This window comes from Lampetra fluviatilis, chromosome 51 (genome assembly GCF_964198595.1).
Source record: "Lampetra fluviatilis chromosome 51, kcLamFluv1.1, whole genome shotgun sequence".
NCBI lineage: Eukaryota > Metazoa > Chordata > Hyperoartia > Petromyzontiformes > Petromyzontidae > Lampetra > Lampetra fluviatilis.
Window position 1 is genome coordinate 7,324,477 of NC_136325.1, and position 23,440 is coordinate 7,347,916.

The 23,440-nt window shown below is 52.6% G+C and overlaps 1 protein-coding gene across 1 annotated transcript in view; it reads left to right on the forward strand.

Moving 5' to 3' along the window:
- The window catches only part of LOC144948795 (carboxypeptidase B2-like), a 28,291-nt gene extending 14,540 nt beyond the window's left edge, over nucleotides 1-13,751 (forward strand). The window contains exons 6-12 of the mRNA XM_078878445.1: nucleotides 750-854; nucleotides 1,697-1,801; nucleotides 3,025-3,115; nucleotides 5,854-6,056; nucleotides 11,283-11,367; nucleotides 12,040-12,170; nucleotides 13,671-13,751. Of these exons, the coding sequence (XP_078734571.1) occupies nucleotides 750-854; nucleotides 1,697-1,801; nucleotides 3,025-3,115; nucleotides 5,854-6,056; nucleotides 11,283-11,367; nucleotides 12,040-12,170; nucleotides 13,671-13,733 (783 nt within the window). The 3' untranslated portion in view covers nucleotides 13,734-13,751. The remainder of the gene's footprint in view (nucleotides 1-749; nucleotides 855-1,696; nucleotides 1,802-3,024; nucleotides 3,116-5,853; nucleotides 6,057-11,282; nucleotides 11,368-12,039; nucleotides 12,171-13,670) is intronic.
- The last annotated feature ends 9,689 nt before the right edge of the window (nucleotides 13,752-23,440 follow it).

Below are 23,440 nucleotides of genomic sequence, written 5' to 3' on the forward strand. Positions count from 1 at the left end.
CAGAGACCCATAGACTCGCACGGAGACCCATAGACTCACACAGATATCCATGGACTCACACAGAGACCCATATACTCACACAGAGACCCATAGACTCACACAGAGACCCATAGACTCACACAGAGACCCACAGGCTCACACAGAGACCCATAGACTCACACAGAGACCCATAGACTCACACAGAGACCCATATACTCACACAGAGACCCATAGACTCACACATAGACCCATAGACTCACACAGAGACCCATATACTCACACAGAGACCCATAGACTCACACAAAGACCCATAGACTCACACCGAAACCCATAGACTCACACAGATATCCATATACTCGCACAGAGACCCATAGACTCACACGGAGACCCGTAGACTTACACAGAGACCCATGGACTTACACAGAGACCCATGGACTTACACAGAGACCCATAGACTCACACAGAGACCCATAGACTCACACCGAAACCCATAGACTCACACAGATATCCATATACTCACACAGAGACTCACAGACTCACACAGACAATCATAGCTTCTCAAAGAGACCCACAAATTCACACAGAGACCCATAGACTCACACAGACTCACACAGAGACCCATAGTTTGTTGTCCTTTCCCCGCACCTCCGATGAGCACGGTTAGCTACGTACGGTGCGAAAGAAGTTCAACCATGCCTACACACGTACTCACATCTCTCCGCGTGCCCCGCCCCCTCTCCCCCGCGCCCCCCCCCCACCCGGGGCGCCAGGTGGGGGTGCGAAGCTCCGTGCCCAAGCCGGCGGTGTGGATAGACTGCGGCATCCACGCCAGGGAGTGGATCGCTCCCGCGTTCTGCCAGTACTTCGTGCAGCACGTACGCACCCGCTCGCCCGCTCGCTCGTCCGCTCACCCACTCGCTCGCCTGCTCACCCACTCGCCTGCCCACTCGCTCGCCCACTTGCCCACTCGCTCGCCTGCCCGCCCGCTCGCTCGCCCACTCGACCGCTCGCCCGCTCACCCACCCAACCACCCACTAACCCGCTCACTCACCCACTCACTCACTCACTCACCCACTCACCCACCCACTCACCCGCTCACCCACCCACCAACTCACCCACCCATCCACTCACCCACTAACCCACTGACTAACCCACCCACTTACCCGCCCACTCACCCGCTCACCCACCAACCCACCCACTCACCCACCCATCCACTCACTAACCCACCCACTAACCTACCCACTCACCCGCTGACCCACCCACCCACTCACCCACCCATCCACTACCCTACACACCCACTAATCCACCCAACCACCCACTAACCCGCTAACGCACCCACTTACCCGTTCACCCACCCGCTCACCCACCCACTCACCCATCGACCCACCCCCTCACCCCCTCACCCACCCACCCACCCACCCACCCCCTCACTCACCCACCCACCCACTCAACCACCCACTTACCCACCCACCTACCCGCTCATCCACCCACCCACCCACCCACTCACCCACCCAGTCAACCACCCCCTCACCCACCCACCCACCACCTCACCCACCCACCCACCCCCTCACCCACCCACCCACCCACTCAACCACCCACTCAACAACCCACTCACCCACCCACCCACTCAACCACCCACCCACTCAACCACCCACCCACCCACCCAATCACCCACCCGCTCACCCGGTGAGGTGGCTACTTGTGCCATGTCTCCCAGGCGGTGAACCGTCTCGACCGCTCCATGATGCATCTGCTCAAACATTTTGACTTCTACGTCCTCCCAGTGCTCAACGTGGACGGCTACCACTACAGCTGGACCAAGGTGAGACCCACAGACTCACACAGAGACCCACAGACTCACACAGAGACCCACAGACTCACACAGAGACCCGTAGACTAACACAAAGACCAACAGACTCACACAGAGACCCGCAGACTCACACAGAGACCCACAGACTCACACAGAGACCCACAGACTCACACAAAGACCCACAGACTCCCACAGAGACCCACAGACTCACACAGAGACTCACACAGAGACCCACAGACTCACACAGAGACCCACAGACTCACACAGAGACCCACAGACTCACACAGAGACCCACAGACTCACACAGAGACCCACAAACCTCACACAGAGACCCACAGAATCACACAGAGACCCACAGACTAACACAGAGTCCCACAGACTCACACAGAGACCCACAGACTCACACAGAGACCCACAGACTCACACAGAGACCCACATACTCACACATAGACCCACAGACTCACACAGAGACCCACAGACTCACACAGAGACCCACAGACTCACACAGAGACCCACAGACTCACATAGAGACCCACAGACTCACACAGAAACCCACAGACTCACACAGAGACCCACAGACTCACATAGAGACCCACAGACTCACACAGAGACCCACAGACTCACACAGAAACCCACAGACTCACACAGAGACCCACAGACTCACATAGAGACCCACAGACTCACACAGAGACCCACATACTCACACAGAGACCCACAGACTCACACAGAGACCCACAGACTCACACAGTGACCCACAGACTCACACAGAGACCCACGGACTCACACAGAGACCCACAGACTCACACAGAGACCCACAGACTCACACAGAGACCCACATACTCACACAGAGACCTACAAACTCATCACACAGAGACCCACAGACTCACACAGTGACCCACAGACTCACACAGAGAACTACATACTCATCACACAGAGACCCACATACTCACACAGTGACCCACAGACTCACACAGAGACCCACAGACTCACACAGAGACCTACAAACTCATCACACAGAGACCCACATACTCACACAGAGACCCACAGACTCACACAGACACCTACAGACTCACACAGACTCGCATGGAGACCCAGGGACTAAGAAGCTCACCGTGTCCATCAGTGGTTATTGCTGCTGATAACAACTTTAGTGAGTGTTTTGCATAATCCCCTTATACCCCCCCCCACCCCCCCGTGTGCCCCCCACCCCCCCGTGTGCCCCCCCCCCCCCACAGTCTCGTCTGTGGCGCAAGAACCGTGCCCGCAGCGTGCACAGCGCCTGCGTCGGCGTCGACCTCAACCGCAACTGGAACGCGAGCTGGGGGGGTGCGTGCCAGGAGCCCCCCACTCTCACTCAGCAGCGCAACCACCAGCAGCAGCACAATCAGCAGCACAACCACCACTAGCAGCACAACCAACAACACAACCACCCCTAGCAGCACAACCAGCACTAGCAGCACAACCACTAGCAGCATAACCAACAGCACAACCACCACTAGCAGCACAACCAGTAGCACAACCAGTAGCAGCACAACCAGTAGCAGCAGAACGAGCAGCAGCAGTGTCATTGGATTCCTATGCACATGTAATAAAGGTCGTTGAGGCGACTTCTGGAATCCGTCTTTTATTCAACTTGTATCACGGCTTTCCTTCACGCTGCTGACAGGCAGCGTGAGAGGGATAGATAGAGAGAGAGACACACTGCCACGTGGCAACCCGGAGCCCCGCTCCCGCGTGGCCACCTTCCTCCGTTCGTTCCCGTTCTGACCACGTGTCGTTCGTCTCCACCCCTATTTAATACCCGGGTCACGTGGTACGTTTCCACCAATCCTGGTTAGCCTCCGTGGAATCTTCCAGGCTCCCTCGTAAGCTCCCGGGACCACGCCCCTGACTCATCTCCCCATTGGCTGTGGCCAAAGCCCGCAGAACCAATCCTTACAGCTGTCACCTTTCCATTACGTCAGGGCCACGCCCCTAGGCTTCCCCCCATTGGCTATAGACCAGGACCGGCAGAACCAATCACCATAACGAGCTGTGATACGTCAGTGAGCCGGATATATCCTCATATTACACACAATTCAATTCTAGCATAGAAACTCTCAGTAAGACCCATAGACTCACGCAGAGACCTAAAGACTTAAAGACTCACACAGAAAACCATAGACTCACACAGAGACCCATAGACTCACACAGAGAGACCCATAGAATCATAGAGGGCCCATAGACTCACAGAGACCTATAGACTCGCAGAGAGACCCATTGACTCACGCAGAGAGACCCATAGACTCACAGAGATACCCATAGACTGACATAAACCCATAGACTCACACAGAGACCCATAGACTCACATAGAGACCCATAGACTAACACAGAGAGACCCATAGACTCACAGAGATACCCATAGAATCACAGAGACCCATAGAATCACAGATACCTATATACTCACACAGAGACCCATAGACTCACAAACAGAGACCCATAGACTAACACAGAGAGACCCATAGACTAACACAGAGAGACCCATAGACTCACAGAAACCTATAGACTCGCAGAGAGAACCATAGACGAATACAAACCTAATGAACTCACGTAAACGTCTACATTTTCACAAAGCGACCCATAGACTTACACGGAGATCCATTGACTCACATATAACAACCAGTGGATCAAGCAAAGGACCTGGGGACTTTCCTTGGACTCATGGACTCGCACAGAGACCCATAGACTCACAGCGATCCATAGACTCACACAGAAACCCATAAACTCACAGAGATCCATAGACTCACACAGAAACCCATAGACTCACAGAGATCCATAGACTCACACAGAGAGACACAAAGACTGACAGAGACCCATAGACTCACACAGAGAGACACATAGACTGACAGAGACCCATAGACTCACAGAAACCTATAGACTCACACAGAGAGACCCATAGACGAATACAAAACTTTAAAACATCTACATTTTCACAAAGCGACCCATAGACGTACACGTAGATCCATTGACTCACATATAACAACCAGTGGATCAAGCAAAGGACCACGGGGACTTTCCTTGGACCCATGGACTCACATAGAGACCCACTGACTCCCACAGACCATACCGCCGGGACCCATACACTAACACGGGTCTCAGAGGCTCGCATCAAGTTCAAGTTCATTTATTAAGTATAGCCCTGTGAGCCATTCGGCTCTTGAATCGGGTGCAACCGCAACAAACAAAAAACAAAAACATGAACAAGAAAACATCTTAAAGTGACTATGTGACTGAGTGCAAACAGAAATCCAAGAAAAGACAGCAAACTATTGCAGCAAAGCATCGAAGCTATGGACTCGCATAGAGACCCACTGACTCACACAGACCATACCGCCGGGTCTCATACACTAACACGGGACTCAGAGGCCCGCATCGAAGCGATGGACTGTGTATTGTCGGGGGGCTGTACGTCAGGGGCCGCGCTGAAGGCCACCAGGGGGCCGTCAGTGGCCCGCGGGGTCGTGCTCTGAAGGCCACGTGGTGTAGGCCGTGCAGTTGCATTGTGGGAGCCACGGCAGGAGAGGGGGGTGGCCACGTGACCGCAGACCAGTCACGTGTGCGCGACGTCACTGGAGTAGTCACCCCACCAGAACTTCCCGGCTCAACTTCCCCTCCAACCCCCTTTTATCCCCCACTACCTCCCCTCCACCCCCCGCTACCCTCACTACCCCCCTCCACCCTCCATCTTCACCCCCCCCTTCACCCTCCCTCCATCCCCACTACCACCCCCTCCACCCTCCACGACCCCCTCCTTCACCCCCCGCCTCCCCTCCACCCCCCTCTAACCTCTTTCCAACCCCCTCCACACCCCCTTATCCCCCCTCCACCCCCCCTTCACCCCCTCCACCCAAACCACCCCCACTACCCCCCCTCACCCCCGACCACCCCCTCCCTCCACCCCTCTACCCCCCTCCACCCCCCACTACCCCCTCCACCCCCCACTACCCCCCCTCACCCCCACCCCCACCCCCCACCTCCACCCCCCACCCCTCCACCCCCCCCCCACCCCCCCACCCCTACCCCAGGCCCCGGCGCGTCTGCCGACCCCTGCTCGCAGACCTTCCAGGGCGCGTGGCCCGAGTCGGAGCCCGAGGTGCGCGCGGTGGCCGCGTTCATCCGGGAGCGGCGCCACCGCCTGCACGCCTACCTGACGGTCCACGCGTACTCGCAGATGCTCATCTTCCCCTACTCGTACACGGAGCAGCGCAGCGCACACCACGAACAACTGGTGCCCGGGGGAGGGGGCTGGGGGTGCTCACTCATTCCTAAGTCGTTTTCCCCGCCGCTGTGTGTCACGGTGGCCGGGGGAGATGTTAGCTGCCTCGCTCGGTATGCAGGAGGTCGTGGGTTCGATCACGATCCCTGATGCCTGTTGTATATTTGGGAGTTTGTGTGTCTCTCTCTCTCTCCCAATGGAGATGTTAACTACCTCGCCCGGTATGCAGGAGGTCGTGGGTTCGATCACGATCCCTGACACCTGTTGTATATTTGGGAGTTTGTGTGTCTCTCTCTCTCTCCCAATGGAGATGTTAACTACCTCGCTCGGTATGCAGGAGGTCGTGGGTTCGATCACGATCCCTGACACCTGTTGTATATTTGGGAGTTTGTGTGTCTCTCTCTCTCTCCCAATGGAGATGTTAACTACCTCGCTCGGTATGCAGGAGGTCGTGGGTTCGATCACGATCCCTGACACCTGTTGTATATTTGGGAGTTTGTGTGTCTCTCTCTCTCTCCCAATGGAGATGTTAACTACCTCGCCCGGTATGCAGGAGGTCGTGGGTTCGATCACGATCCCTGACGCCTGCTGTACAATTGAGAATTTGTGTGTGTCGCTCTCTCCGTAGAGATGTTAACTACCTCGCCTGGTGTACGGGAGGTCGTGGGTTCGATCACGACCCTGACACCTGCTGCTGTATATTTGTAGTTTGCGTCTCTCTTTCATCATCATCAACATCACGGTGGCTAGGAGATGTTAGCTGCCTCGCCCGGTATGCAGGAGGTCGTGGGTTCGATCACCATCCCTGACGGCTGTTGTATAATTGAGAATGTGTGTCTCTCTGTCTCTCCCAATGGATATGTTAACTACCTCGCCTGGTGTACAGGAGGTCGTGGCTTCGATCCCGACCCTGACGCCTGCTGCTGTATATTTGGAATGTGCGTGTCTCTCTCTTATCATCATCACGGTGGCATGGAGATGTTAACTACCTCGCCTGGTGTGCAGGAGGTCTGTTAAAGGCTCTAGGGGAATCTTTGTCTTCGTCTTGTGTATGTGTATCTATGTGTCTACGTGTGTGTGTGTGTCTACGTGTGTGTGTGTGTCTACGTGTGTGTGTGTGTGTCTACGTGTGTGTGTGTCTACGTGTGTGTGTGTCTCGGTCTACGTGTGTGTGTGTGTCTACGTGTGTGTGTGTCTACGTGTGTGTGTGTCTCGGTCTACGTGTGTGTTTAGTGTTGTCCTTCCTCCCGCACCTCCTATTAGACGGTTGGCTATGTACGATGCGAAAGAAGTTCAACATACATGCCGTGTGTTGTGTACTGTGTGTTGTGTACCGTGTGTTGTGTACCATGGGTTGTGTACTGTGTGTTGTGTACTGTGTGTGTGTTGTGTACTGTGTGTTGTGTGCCGTTTGTTGTGTACCGTGGTGTGTGTTGTGTACTGTGTGTTGTGTACTATGTGTTGTGTACTGTGTGTTGTGTTGTGTACCGTGTGTTGTGTACTGTGTGTTGTGTACCGTGTGTTGTGTACTGTGTGTTGTGTACCGTGTGTTGTGTACTGTGTGTTGTGTACTATGTGTTGTGTACTGTGTGTTGTGTTGTGTACCGTGTGTTGTGTACTGTGTGTTGTGTACTGTGTGTTGTGTACTGTGTGTGTGTGTTGTGTACCGTGTGTTGTGTACTGTGTGTTGTGTACTGTGTGTGTGTGTTGTGTACTGTGTGTTGTGTACTATGTGTTGTGTACTGTGTGTTGTGTTGTGTACCGTGTGTTGTGTACTGTGTGTTGTGTACCGTGTGTTGTGTACCATGGGTTGTGTACTGTGTGTTGTGTACCGTGTGTTGTGTACTGTGTGTTGTGTACCGTGTGTTGTGTACCATGGGTTGTGTACTGTGTGTTGTGTACCGTGTGTTGTGTACTGTGTGTTGTGTACTGTGTGTTGTGTACTGTGTGTGTGTTGTGTACTGTGTGTGTGTGTGTTGTGTACTGTGTGTGTGTTGTGTACCGTGCGTTGTGTACTGTGTGTTGTGTACTGTGTGTGTGTGTTGTGTACCGTGTGTGTGTGTTGTGTACCGTGTGTTGTGTACTGTGTGTGTGTTGTGTACCGTGTGTTGTGTACTGTGTGTTGTGTACTGTGTGTTGTGTACCGTGTGTTGTGTACTGTGTGTGTGTTGTGTACCGTGTGTTGTGTACTGTGTGTGTGTGTTGTGTACCGTGTGTTGTGTACTGTGTGTGTGTTGTGTACCGTGTGTTGTGTACTGTGTGTTGTGTACCGTGTGTTGTGTACTGTGTGTGTGTGTTGTGTACCGTGTGTTGTGTACTGTGTGTGTGTTGTGTACTGTGTGTTGTGTACCGTGTGTTGTGTACTGTGTGTGTGTGTTGTGTACCGTGTGTTGTGTACTGTGTGTGTGTTGTGTACTGTGTGTTGTGTACCGTGTGTTGTGTACTGTGTGTGTGTGTTGTGTACTGTGTGTTGTGTACTGTGTGTGTGTTGTGTACTGTGTGTGTGTTGTGTACTGTGTGTTGTGTACTGTGTGTTGTGTACTGTGTGTGTGTTGTGTACCGTGTGTTGTGTACCGTGTGTTGTGTACTGTGTGTTGTGTACTGTGTGTGTGTTGTGTACCGTGTGTTGTGTACTGTGTGTTGTGTACTGTGTGTTGTGTACTGTGTGTGTGTTGTGTACCGTGTGTTGTGTACCGTGTGTTGTGTACTGTGTGTTGTGTACTGTGTGTTGTGTACTGTGTGTGTGTGTTGTGTACTGTGTGTTGTGTACTGTGTGTTGTGTACTGTGTGTGTGTGTTGTGTACTGTGTGTTGTGTACTGTGTGTTGTGTACCGTGTGTTGTGTACTGTGTGTTGTGTACCGTGTGTTGTGTACTGTGTGTTGTGTACTGTGTGTGTGTGTTGTGTACCGTGTGTTGTGTACCGTGTGTTGTGTACTGTGTGTTGTGTACCGTGTGTTGTGTACTGTGTGTTGTGTACTGTGTGTGTGTGTTGTGTACTGTGTGTTGTGTACTGTGTGTTGTGTACCGTGTGTTGTGTACTGTGTGTGTGTGTTGTGTACTGTGTGTTGTGTACTGTGTGTTGTGTACTGTGTGTTGTGTACTGTGTGTTGTGTACCGTGTGTTGTGTACTGTGTGTGTGTGTTGTGTACTGTGTGTTGTGTACTGTGTGTTGTGTGTTGTGTACCGTGTGTTGTGTACTGTGTGTTGTGTACTGTGTGTGTGTGTTGTGTACTGTGTGTTGTGTACTGTGTGTGTGTGTTGTGTACTGTGTGTTGTGTACTGTGTGTTGTGTACTGTGTGTGTTGTGTACTGTGTGTGTGTGTTGTGTACTGTGTGTTGTGTACTGTGTGTTGTGTACTGTGTGTGTGTGTTGTGTACCGTGTGTTGTGTACTGTGTGTTGTGTACTGTGTGTTGTGTACTGTGTGTTGTGTACTGTGTGTTGTGTACTGTGTGTGTGTGTTGTGTACTGTGTGTTGTGTACTGTGTGTTGTGTACTGTGTGTGTGTTGTGTACTGTGTGTGTGTGTGTTGTGTACCGTGTGTTGTGTACTGTGTGTTGTGTACTGTGTGTGTGTGTTGTGTACTGTGTGTTGTGTACTGTGTGTGTGTGTGTTGTGTACTGTGTGTTGTGTACTGTGTGTGTGTGTGTTGTGTACTGTGTGTTGTGTACTGTGTGTTGTGTACTGTGTGTGTGTGTTGTGTACTGTGTGTTGTGTACTGTGTGTGTGTGTGTTGTGTACTGTGTGTTGTGTACTGTGTGCGTGTGTGTTGTGTACCGTGTGTTGTGTACTGTGTGTTGTGTACTGTGTGTGTGTGTTGTGTACTGTGTGTTGTGTACTGTGTGTTGTGTACTGTGTGTTGTGTACCGTGTGTTGTGTACCGTGTGTTGTGTACTGTGTGTGTGTTGTGTACTGTGTGTTGTGTACCGTGTGTTGTGTACTGTGTGTGTGTTGTGTACTGTGTGTTGTGTACAGTGTGTTGTGTACTGTGTGTGTGTTGTGTACTGTGTGTTGTGTACTGTGTGTGTGTGTTGTGTACTGTGTGTTGTGTACTGTGTGTTGTGTACTGTGTGTTGTGTACAGTGTGTTGTGTTGTGTACTGTGTGTTGTGTACTGTGTGTTGTGTACTGTGTGTTGTGTACTGTGTGTGTGTTGTGTACTGTGTGTTGTGTACTGTGTGTTGTGTACTGTGTGTGTGTTGTGTACTGTGTGTTGTGTACTGTGTGTTGTGTACCGTGTGTTGTGTACTGTGTGTGTGTGTTGTGTACTGTGTGTTGTGTACCGTGTGTTGTGTACTGTGTGTGTGTGTTGTGTACTGTGTGTTGTGTACTGTGTGTTGTGTACTGTGTGTTGTGTACTGTGTGTTGTGTACAGTGTGTTGTGTTGTGTACTGTGTGTTGTGTACTGTGTGTTGTGTACTGTGTGTTGTGTACTGTGTGTGTGTTGTGTACTGTGTGTTGTGTACTGTGTGTGTTGTGTACTGTGTGTTGTGTACTGTGTGTTGTGTACTGTGTGTTGTGTACTGTGTGTGTTGTGTACTGTGTGTTGTGTACCGTGTGTTGTGTACTGTGTGTGTTGTGTACTGTGTGTTGTGTACTGTGTGTGTGTGTTGTGTACCGTGTGTTGTGTACTGTGTGTGTGTGTTGTGTACTGTGTGTTGTGTACCGTGTGTTGTGTACTGTGTGTGTTGTGTACTGTGTGTGTTGTGTACTGTGTGTTGTGTACCGTGTGTTGTGTACTGTGTGTGTTGTGTACTGTGTGTTGTGTACTGTGTGTTGTGTACTGTGTGTGTGTGTTGTGTACTGTGTGTTGTGTACTGTGTGTTGTGTACTGTGTGTGTGTGTTGTGTACCGTGTGTTGTGTACTGTGTGTGTGTGTTGTGTACTGTGTGTTGTGTACCGTGTGTTGTGTACTGTGTGTGTTGTGTACTGTGTGTTGTGTACTGTGTGTTGTGTACTGTGTGTGTGTTGTGTACCGTGTGTTGTGTACCGTGTGTTGTGTACTGTGTGTTGTGTACTGTGTGTGTGTGTGTTGTGTACTGTGTGTTGTGTACCGTGTGTTGTGTACTGTGTGTGTGTTGTGTACTGTGTGTTGTGTACCGTGTGTTGTGTACTGTGTGTGTGTGTTGTGTACTGTGTGTTGTGTACTGTGTGTTGTGTACTGTGTGTTGTGTTGTGTACTGTGTGTTGTGTACTGTGTGTTGTGTACTGTGTGTTGTGTACTGTGTGTGTGTTGCAGGAGCTGGTGGCGCAGGAGGTGGTGCAGGCGCTCCGCAGCGTGCACGGGACGCCGTACAGACACGGCGCAGGGGGACCCATGCTGTGTGAGTGGCGAGCAAACACCACCCAGCCCCACCCAGCCCCAACACCACCCAGCCCCACCACCACCCACCCAGCCCCACCACCCCCACTACCCCCACCACCAAACAGCCCCACCACCCCCACCACCCAGCCCCAACACCACCACCACCCAGCCCCACCACCACCCAGCCCCGCCACCCCCCAGCCCCACCACCCCCCCAGCCCCACCACCACCCAGCCCCACCACCACCCAGCCCCACCACCACCACCACCCAGCCCCACCACCACCCAACACCACCACCACCCAGCCCCACCACCACCCAGCTCCGCCACCCCCCCATTCCCACCACCCCCCATTCCCACCACCCCCCCAGCCCCACCACCACCCAGCCCCACCACCACTCAGCCCCACCACCACTCAGCCCCACCACCATCCAGCCCCACCACCACCCAGCCCCACCACCCCCACTACCCCCACCACCACACAGCCCCACCACCCCCCAGCCCCACCACCACACAGCCCCACCACCACCCAGCCCCACCACCCCACAGCCCCACCACCACCCAGCCCCACCACCACCCAGCCCCACCACCACCCAGCGCCAGCCCCACCACCCTTCCCCACCCCCGCCACCCACCCCCGACCCTCCCCTCACCACCCCCACCCCCTGTCCCCCCCCCCCCCCCCGGGACAGACATGGCAGCGGGGGGCTCTGACGACTGGGCCCACGACCTGGGCATCAAGTACTCGTTCACGTTCGAGCTGCGCGACACGGGACGATACGGCTTCCTGCTGCCCGCACACCTCATCCGCGCCACCTGCCAGGTCCTGCCCATCCCCTCCACCCCCCCTCCACCTTCCCCTCCATCCCCCTCCACTCCCCTCCACCCCCCCTCCACCCCTCCCTCTACCCCCTCCCTCCACCCCTCCTTCCACACCCCCTCTACCCCTCCCTCTACCCCCTTCCTCCACCCCCCTCCACCCCTCCTCCACCCCCCCCTCCACCCCTCCGTCCAACCCCCTCCACCCCCCCTCCAACCCCCCTCTACCCCCCCTCCACCCCTCCCTCTACCCCCCCCCCTCCACCCCTCCCTCTACCCCCTCCCTCTACCCCCTCCCTCCTCCCCCCCCTCCACCCATCCCTCTACCCCCTCCCTCCACCCCCTCCACCTTCCCCTCCATCCCCCTCCACTCCCCTCAACCCCCCTCAACCCCCCTCCTCCCCCCTCCACCCCCCCCCCCACTCCCACTCCACCCCTCCCTCCACCCCTCCCTCTACCCCCGCCCTCCACCCCTCTCCACCTTCCCTCCACGCCCCCTCCACCCCTCTACCCCCCCTCCATCCCCATCCACCCCCTTCAACCCCCACTCCACCCCTCCCAACCCCCCCTCCACCTCTCCCTCTACCCCCTCCCTCTACCCCCTCCCTCCATCCCCCTCCACCCCTACTCCACCCCCCTCCACCCCCCCTCCACCCCTCCCTCTACCCCCTCCCTCCACCCCCCTTCCACCCCTCCTCCACCCCCTCCTCCCCCCACCACACACGCACACAGCAGTCGAGTCGAGCCTGGCTCTAAACTCAACTTTAAAATCTCGATTTGAAGCTTTCGTGACTGCAGGAATCCATACTCTTTGGTTCTTTCGGTAAAGTCACGTGGGGTAGAGAAAGTGCCACGTAACTCAGTGGCGCCTTACCCGATCATCTAAATAACAACAAAACAGGTGTTAAGATGTTAAAACACCAAACTGAAACCTTTTACAAGGAATCATGTCTGCATTAACCACAATGCTTGTGGTCAGAATGCAAAAAAGAAAACATTACTCTGATAATAAATGCATTGTCCTTGAAACTGATTGGTCCACACCCGAGACAGCTTTCTTTGGAGCCTCGTCTCAAACGATGTTAGACCAGATGACGCCAAGAGGCGTTCACAGCACAAAGACAACGCACTATCAGAGTAATGCGAGCTCGGGGTGAGCAGATACATCATGGAACGTTCACAGTTTTAGCTCAGCATCACTGCTGCTGATAGTCAGTCGGTCACGTGGGCTCACATTTACTCTGACGGTGGCCTGAGAGACGAGAGGTTCACGATGCCACCTCTTCCAGAAACGCCGATTGCGTCTTGTAATTCACTTGAGCCTGTGTGCTCTTGAAAATCCGTGCCCTTCCTACCAGCACCGTTCGCTCACAGCGCTCACCGAGATCAACACGTGGGTTCCATAGCGAGTGGTCGTCTGGCGTATCCTTGTTGTGGGGGGGGGGGGGGGGGGGGTGGTGGGGGGGGGGGTCCCCCGCTAATTCCCCGCTTGGCCACCTCCTAGGAAACGATGGAGGCGGTGAAAGTCATCGCGCTCCGGGCCATGCGTGACCCGGAGCTCGCCTAAGACTCACGCAGACGGTGGAAGGGAGACGGCGCGGAGAGACGTGGGGGAGGGGGGGGGGGGGCCGGGGGAGACGGCGTGGGGAGGGGGGGGGAGACGTCAAGGAGAGAGGAGACGGCACGGTGACGCACGGTGCGAAAGAAGTTCAACAAACACGCACGCCATTCATTATCGCGACTCATTTCAAAGGGCGCCCCCGGTGGCAGCTGTCCCTGTGCGGCACAGGGTGACTGAGCACGCGTACCTGCGAGCGGGCCTCTGTTCGCCAGTAGGGGGCGATTGCCACTGTTGTTGTGTGGCTGTGATCCCAGTTGATGAATTTTTTTGCGGTGCAATGTCTTTGAATTGGGCGACTTTAGGCCGTTGCGCCGATACGCTGTGGCCTTCTCCATAAATGTCACGTGAACACCTACGCAGCACACACAGCTACGGAACATGAACGTACACACCCATGGAAGGTAGCCACACAAACACACACAGCTATGACCACACATCAAGGCCGTGATTATAATATATATTCAATATTGAAATACGCTCAAAATGTCCCCCCACAATATGTTGCTATTAAATCGATTTCTGTGTATATGATTGTGGTTATGGTTGTACTTTATGAATCCCAAATCTTTGCCATTACATACAATGAAACGAGAAAAGGTAAAAAAGAAAAAACAGAGTAATGTCATACAATACACTATTAGACATTATTGTAAAACATAAATAAAAAGTCCATCCTGTGTGTTAGTGAATGTTTTAATATTTTAGGCAGGAAATGAGTTTTAAAATTTAGATTTTTTTTCTGGGTTGGAACCCCCTGGAAGATTTGGTCCCCCCCAATATTGACTCCATGGCTACGGCCTTGCCAAGACACATACACACACCTATGGAACATGAACATACACGCCTATGGAATATAACCACACACACACACGTGGAACATGACCACACAGCTATGCAACATGACACACACACACGCTAAACCCACACACACACAGTGAAACTGGTATTGTAGTAGTCGGGTTTTACCCTTTAAACTGGTACAAAACTGACACCTTTATACAAGGCATCATTTAAAGGGTAAAAACCTACTACTATATTTTGCCACTGGCAAAGGAGGTCTCATAGTGTAAATGCTTACCCCGAGCTCTCAATACTCTGATAGTGCACTGTTTTTTGAGTTGTACGCCTTTTGGCGTCATCTGGTCCAACACCAATGGAGACTAGGCTCTAAGGAAAGCTGTCTCGGGTGTGGACCAATAAACTTCAATGACAGTGCATATCATTATCATTATCATAGTTGTTTCTTTTTGTTTGCATTTTGACTGCTTGTGTTGTGGTTATTGCAAACATGATGCCTTGTATAAACGTGTCAGTTTTGTACCAGTTTAAAGGGCAAAAACCTACTACTATATTTTGCCACTGGTAAAGGAGGTCTCATAGTGAAACCGGTATTGTTCAAGGAATCGCAATGCTGAACAATACCCAGAAAATCGCCCGATTTGGATGACATCCAGCATCAGCAGCAGCACAACAGCCAACATTGCCACCCAAGCCCGATGAAAGCCTGGCAAGGAGTCTTGAGACTCGGTGAGGCGATCTCGGGTGAACACGCGTGGGAAATCATAATACTGCCCACTGTGATAATTGGTTTTTTTACCCTTCTATCTGGCAACAAAACTGACACCTTTTTTTACAAGGAGTCATGTTTGCATAGACCACAATACCTGCAGTCGTAATGCAAACAAAAAACATAACTCTGATAATGTATGCACTGTCCTTGAAGTTGATTGGTCCACACCCGAGACAGCTTTCTTAGAGCCTAGTCTCACATGGTGTTGGACCAGATGACGCCAAAAGGCGCCAATCAACTTCAAGGACAGTGCATACAGAGTTATGTTTTTTGTTTGCATTACGACTGCAGGTATTGTGGTCTATGCAAACATGACTCCTTGTAAAAAGGTGTCAGTTTTGTTGCCAGATAAAAGGGTAAAAAAACAATTATCATGTTTTTTACTGGCAAATGAGGTTCCAATGGTGTTAATGCCCCACTGTGTTGGGCGCTATCAGGTAACCCGCCACCGGGAATCGTGAATGAACGCGAGCGAGCGAGTGAGCAGCTTGGGAGCCATGAGCCAGAAGGTCCACTGGGTGGTTTCCCCATTCTATTAGTTCTTTCGGTAAAGTCACGTAGGTAAAAAATGAAATTAAAATTAATAAAAATAAAACAATAAAAATCACGACGTTTCGGAGGCAACACAAGTCTCCGTCATCAGGTGGGACCGTCACAGCCAGATTAGCTGCATCACCAATGGCTACCACATTCTGATAAGCCCCTCCCCTCCCTCCCTCCTTAACTGTCACTTAAGAGCTTGCATCTTTGCCTTCAGCAAATCTGGCTGTGACGGTCCCACCTGATGACGGAGACTTGTGTTGCCTCCGAAACGTCGTGATTTTTATTGTTTTATTTTTATTAATTTTAATTTAATTTTTTTACCTACGTGACTTTACCGAAAGAAACTAAGAGTATGAATCCTTGCAGTCACGAAAACTTCAAATCTAGGTTTCCCCATTCTCATCGCACATTCGTATTGCTGTGGATTCAGCTGATTGTCATTAATATTATGATGATCTCAAATGTAATGGTTTTGGGAAGTTTTAATGAAGAATGAGAATGTATGTGCCCGGGGCCTTTGGTTTAAGGGGAGGGACCCTTTATTGAAATAAATCTCGGTAAAGATTACAACGAATGTGTTGTGGTGACTTTACAGAACATGGATAGAGACGGAGACCCACAGACTCGCGCAGAGACCCACAGACTCACACAGAGACCACAGACTCACACAGAGACCCACAGACAAACACAGAGACCCACAGACTCACACAGAGACCACAGACTCACACAGAGACCCACAGACTCACACAGAGACCCACAGACTCACACAGAGACCCACAGACTCACAGAGACCCACAGACTCACACAGAGACCCACAGACTCACACAGAGACCACAGACTCACACAGAGACCCACAGACTCACACAGAGACCCACATACTCACACAGAGACCCACAGACTCGCACAGAGACCCACAGACTCACACAGAGACCCACAGACTCACACAGAGACCACAGACTCACAGAGACCCACAGACTCACACAGAGACCCACAGACTCACACAGAGACCCACAGACTCACAAGAGACCCACAGACTCATACAGAGACCCACAGACTCACACAGAGACCACAGACTCACACAGAGACCCACAGACTCACACAGAGACCCACATACTCACACAGAGACCCACAGACTCGCACAGAGACCCACAGACTCACACAGAGACCCACACACTCACACAGAGACACACAGACTCGCACAGAGACCCACAACATCGCAGAGAGACCCACAGACTCGCACAGAGACTCACAGACTCACACAGAGACCCACAGACTCGCACAGAGACCCACAACATCGCAGAGAGACCCACAGACTCGCACAGAGACCCACAGACTCGCACAAAGGTCCACAGACTCGCACAGAGACCCACATAATCGCAGAGAGACACCCACAGGCTGGTAGAGAGACCCACATTCTCGCATTGAGACCCAGACACGCACAGAGACCCACAGGATCACATAGACAAGATACTCCCCTAGAGACCCATAGACACAGTGACCCGTAGGCTCGCACAGAGACCCATAGCCAGTGTTATGTAGTATTCGCGCAATTCTTAGAACGAAAAGGAGCAATGATCAGTGAGCAGAAAATGAGGATCAGTTTAACACGTAGCAGGCTTTCGCGACCAATATTATTCATAATCAATGTTTTTGGGTTTAGATCGCGTTATTTATAAATGTGTCGTAACCCTCCGCCACCCGACACGGCCAATCAGTAAAAAAGTGTCACGTTGACAAAAAGACAAAATAGTTCACTGCTTTAGCCCCACACCTGTGTGTTGAAGCGTGAAACCACAACAGTCGGACGCGTCTTGAGTTGGAGGTGGAATTTATTTGAAGACAAAAACCCCTTCCACAAAATGTGACGGCGGGATTCAGAATACTATTTACATGCGGCTGTTTGGTTCAATACAAAGATGCCATCATCATCATCATCGTCATTGTCAATTACATTATATTCATATTTTTTGTATTTTATTATAACGAGTTCCAAGTAAGGAATAATAATAATATTAGCCTCTATGAAATAAAAAAAAGAAACCCCGATAATAACTCGACTATATGCCACGCCGGTAATTGAGAAGCCAGAAGCGAAGCTGAAAGCCACACACACACACACATACTGCCACCTGCCACATAATTTAGAATCTTTATTTATACTGGAGGAATCCGCAGAACTATAAAGCTCTTTTTTCACAGATGTCCACAGAGCGAGCCCCAGGCGGGTTGCACATTCATGAGGGCCCATGTGCAAAATATCACGAGATGCCAGCGTCCCAACAATTCATGGGGCATTCCAATATTCAAGAGGGCCCACATCCCACCCCCCCCCCCCAAAATCATTTAAGTGTCCTGTGCCTCAAAATTCTCAAGACCCAGCATCTTAATATTCACGACGTTACATCGTCCCACAGTTCATGAGCGTCCAAAAAAAATGTCACGAGACCCAACGCCTCGAAATTCAAGTTCGACAAACTCATCCTTCGGCGAGAGCCCGAAATAAAAACAAATCAAAAGAGAGCCCACGTCTCAAAGTTCACCACGGTCCATGGCACCCAAAAACTCAAGAGGTACATCTAGCGTCCCAAGGTCCACGATGCCCGATATAATTCACTAGCCCCCCCCCCTCTCATCCCGTCGTCCCAAACAAATGAGGGCCCGTGTCCAAAAAAACAAGCGCGCATTTGATCGGAAATTGTGTTGAGAGTGCTGTCTCTGGATTCCGCGATTTACCGGCTGTGCAGTTTACTTTGTCGCCTATTGTTTTTTTTGCTTTTGCCGAAACTCGAGAGCTTATTTGCCCGTCGACTCGACGATCCCACCGAGAATTGAGGCGGCGTTCCAGGACGGATGCAGCCTGCGTCGCGCAAATAAAATCCGAGCAGAAAAAGCCCAAAATGGAAAGATGCTCGCGGGCAACGGTGGTGGCCGGGAAACGATTTCCGTGCCCCCCCCACCTCCCAAGCAGATCGTAACGACTGGCACGGTCACACGAGGTCACAAAGCACCGGCTGATTAATCAATGTCCAGAGGCAGGGTCACGACGGAGGTCACGTAGCGTGGTTCGCGATGGCGAAGCGGCTGTGAACTTAACCACGACGGCGGCGTTCGGAACGGGGGAAAGGCATCACTCGGTTTACGAAAGGGGATGCGATTTTCAGAAAGGTGGGAACATGCACGCAAAACGAAATTTCGTAAATGGCTTTTGCCATTAATTTAAATCGGGAAAAATTCTGGATGTGTTTCGAAGAAGTCACTCCCCACTCTAGACCAGCCAAACTGTATACAGGGAATCCTCTACTTACGAACGTTTAACTTACGAACGTTTAACTTACGAACTTTCAGAGATAGGAACAAACCTGGTCCATATGTCCAGTTGCCTGTTCGGACCGAGAGTCGTAAGTTCCACCGCCGCGCAATAGATGGCGGTGGTGGCATCTACATCTGCAGAACGTGAAGAACCAGTGGCATCTACATCTGCAGAACGTGAAGAACCAGTGGCATCTACATCTGCAGAACGTGAAGAACCAGTGGCATCTACATCTGCAGAACGTGAAGAACCAGTGGCATCTACATCTGCAGAACGTGAAGAACCAGTGGCATCTACATCTGCGGAACGTGAAGAACCAGTGGCATCTACATCTGCAGAACGTGAAGAACCAGTGGCATCTACATCTACAGATAGTGAAGAACCAGTGGCATCTACATCTGCGGAACGTGAAGAACCAGTGGCATCTACATCTGCGGAACGTGAAGAACCAGTGGCATCTACATCTACAGATAGTGAAGAACCAGTGGCATCTACATCTGCGGAACGTGAAGAACCAGTGGCATCTACATCTGCGGAACGTGAAGAACCAGTGGCATCTACATCTGCAGAACGTGAAGAACCAGTGGCATCTACATCTGCAGAACGTGAAGAACCGGTGGCATCTACATCTACAGGAGATGATACAACTGTTAAAGCCATTCCCGGTATTTAGTGCACATGCGTACAACACGTTTGGAATCGACGGCAGTGAAGTTGGCCTTACGAACAAATCGACTTACGAACAGACCTCTGGAACCAAACTCGTTCGTAAGTAGAGTAATCCTGTACACCTCAAGGGTCAATCATATATATATGGGGAGGGGTGGGTAAATATTATATGTAGGCGCAGCCCTGCAATCCGAGGGATGCCTGCACTGCAAGAGCCGATGCCGGATATTGAAATCAGAGTGGGGGCGCAGTGAACGTAACGTGACCCGCGGGAGGGAACCCAAGCTCCTGTCGAACTTCCTCCACATCCCTGACCCCGCCAAGATCACACGCTCCTGAAAACGCCCGCGAAAGCGGAAAACCTTGGTTCCAATGGGGGGGAAATGTGGTTACGACTGAACATAGGTGGGCGAGGGGATGTGGGGGAAGAGGGGAGGGATGTGGTAAATGTTTAATAACAATGAGCAGAATAAATAATGTATAAAGAACAATGTGTTTTTTTTATATATTAAAAAAAATCAACCTCGGTCACGATTTGTGGACGATGCAGGGTGTGGGTGGGTGGGTGGGTGACGCCGACGGGTTCGGGACGAGGACGTCTTCCTCGCGAGCCGCGAGACGTGCAAAGTAACAGCAGCAGGAACAACAAGAATATCACAGCAGAGGAAGCTGCAGGGTTAGTCGTGGCACGTGGGATGACCACGTGACTGAGGACAACACGGGCAGCCGCGTCTCACCTTTTCGCGGACGAAAACGAAAAATGTTTGAAACGAAAACCCTAAAAAAATTTTTCTTGGTTCTTTCGGTAAAGTCACGTGGTGATAGCGGTGGTGGTGGCAGTGGCGGCAGTGGTGGTAGTGGTGGTAGTGGTGGTGGTGGCAGTGGCGGTGCCGGTGGTGCCGGTGGTGGCAGTCGTGGTAGTGGTAGTAATAAAATACAATTTTAAAATAAAAAATAATAAATGTTGTTTTTTGTTTGTTTGTTTTTATTTTCAATTTATTATTTTAAATTTCAATTTAATTTCATTACTTTTATTTTCTATCAACGTGACTTCACCGAAAGAACCAACAATATGAATTCCTGCAGTCGCGAAAGTTTTAAGCCCCAAAAAAAAGCGATTTTTTTTTTGCGCGCGCAACCTCCGATGGTTCTGCCACACGGGCTCACAAAGGCAGCAAACACCGTGAGTTTGGCCCGGTCACGAATCGTCTGGGGTTCAGTAACTCGCGAATCCAGAGCGTGTGAACTTTCACCGCACATTGATCGCATGTACAAAGACGAAGAGCTCCCCCCCCCCCCCCCCCGCATGGCCTTATGGACTGTTGGGGCCAAGTGCTGTTAGCAAGCATCTATTAAGGCCATAGACAGGCAACGTGCACTTCTGATTAGCGTGGTTGGCTATGTACGGTGTGAACGAATTTCAGCATACATACACACCCAGCCATCGACTGACACAAAGACAAAGATCCCCCGTGTAGCCTTAACAGACTGTAGGGGCAAGTGCTGTTAGCGAGCACCTATAAAGGCCGGCACGGCACACGAGGGGGTGGGTGGCTAAAACCACGCCCGGCCGCCTTTGTCTCCCTAGCGGCGATGTTTGGACATCGTACTTGAGGCTGAGTCGACCTAGGGGAGGCCCAGAACCGGTTCAAATAATCGTCACCGGTGTTGACCGTGAGCGGGTATCGAACCCGGGTCGCCAGGTTCGTAGCGCAGCGCGCTAACCGCTACTGACCGACACACACAGATACACACACACACACTACCACAGACACACACATAAACACATACACACACACACGAATGCTGAATTGGAAATCCAATGTCAAATTTGTATGGCAAGCACTGAGAAATGCTCATTCAGTAGTGCAAATTCCACGTTCCTATGACAGGGACCGACGTCTTCCTGTCAAAGCAGCTACCGCTGACTGCCACACAACTGGTGTGTGTGTGTGTGTGCACATGCTGTCATATGTGTGTATGTACCTATTGGTGCATATCGGTAGGCGCTTGCTAATGGCACTTGTCCCGCCAGTCTGTTTAGGCTACATGGGGGAACTTTGTCTTTGTTCCTGTCGGGCACATAGAGATGCTCGTTAACAGCACGTTCCCACCCCCACCCCCACCCCCACCCCAACCTGGCACTACCACCCCCACCCCTACCACTACCACTACCACCCACACCCCCACCCTCCTGGCACTACCACCCCCACCCCCACCACTACCACTACCACCCACACCCCCACCCCCACCCCTACCCCCACCCTCCTGGCACTACCACCCCCACCCCTACCACTACCACCCCCACCCCTACCACTACCACTACCACCCCGACCCCCACCACTACCACCCCCACCCCTACCCCACCTGGCACTACCACCCCCACCCCCACCCCTACCCCTACCACTACCACCCACACCCCCACCCCGACTCTGCTGGTACTACCACCCCCACCCCGACTCTGGGACACAGTCTACATCTCGTCACAATGCTCTTCGCGGCTCCGCATGGCCCTGGACGAACGCGCGCTGGAGGGGTGTGGGGGCAGAACAGCAGCAGGGGCAGCAGCAGCAACAGCAGCAGCAGCAGGGGCAGCAGCAGCAGCAGAAGCAGCAGCAGCAGCAGTAGCAGCAGCAGCAGGAGCAGCAGCAGCAGCAGCAGCAGGGGCAGCAGAAACAGCAGCAGCAGCAACAGCAGCAGCAACAGCAGCAGCAGCAGCAGCAGCAGGGGCAGCAGAAACAGCAGCAGCAGCAGGGGCAGGAGCAGCAGCAGCAGCAGCACCAGCAGCAGGGGCAGCAGCAGTAGGAGCAGCAGGAACGTGCTGGATGGCACGACACGACACGCGCGCGCAACACGGATGCAGTCGCACACGTAGGAATATAAATTCTCTCTTTCGTCGTATTTTCTCCCCCTCTTATTCTCAAGTTATTTTCTCCGTAGTTTATATATATATTAATTTGTGTGTGTGGTTACGAGTTAAACTGCATTTTTTAAATTATTTTTTTTGCACAAACGCCCCCTAAACCTCCCTCCCCCAGCTCACCCCTCCCCCCCCCGACTTTTGCTCGGCTCACGACGCCGTGGCACGGAGAGCCGCAGAGGTCAGGCCTCGGGGTTTGTACCCCGACAGGGGTGCCGGTGGGAGATGACGGGGGGGGGGGGGGAGACGGGGGGGGGGGGGACGGGGGAGTCGAGGGGGAGACGAGGGGGGGACGGGGGGGGGAGACGGGGGGAGATGGGGGGGAGACGAGGGGGGGGACAAGGGAGTCGAGGGGGAGACGAGGGGGAGACGGGGGGGGGACGGGGGGAGACGGGGGGAGATGGAGGGGAGACGAGGGGGGGACGGGGGGGGGGGGGGAAACGGGGGGGGGGGGGGAGACGGGGGGGGGGAAGAGGAGGTTCAAGTGAGAGGAGACAGAGGGGAGGATTGGGAGGTGAGATGACCGGAGAGACGTGGAAAGCAGCCAGCTGAGTCAGGCAGAGTGAGTCAGCTGAGTCAGGCAGAGTGGGCAGCTGAGTCAGGCAGAGTGGGCAGGTGAGTCAGGCAGAGTAGGCAGGTGA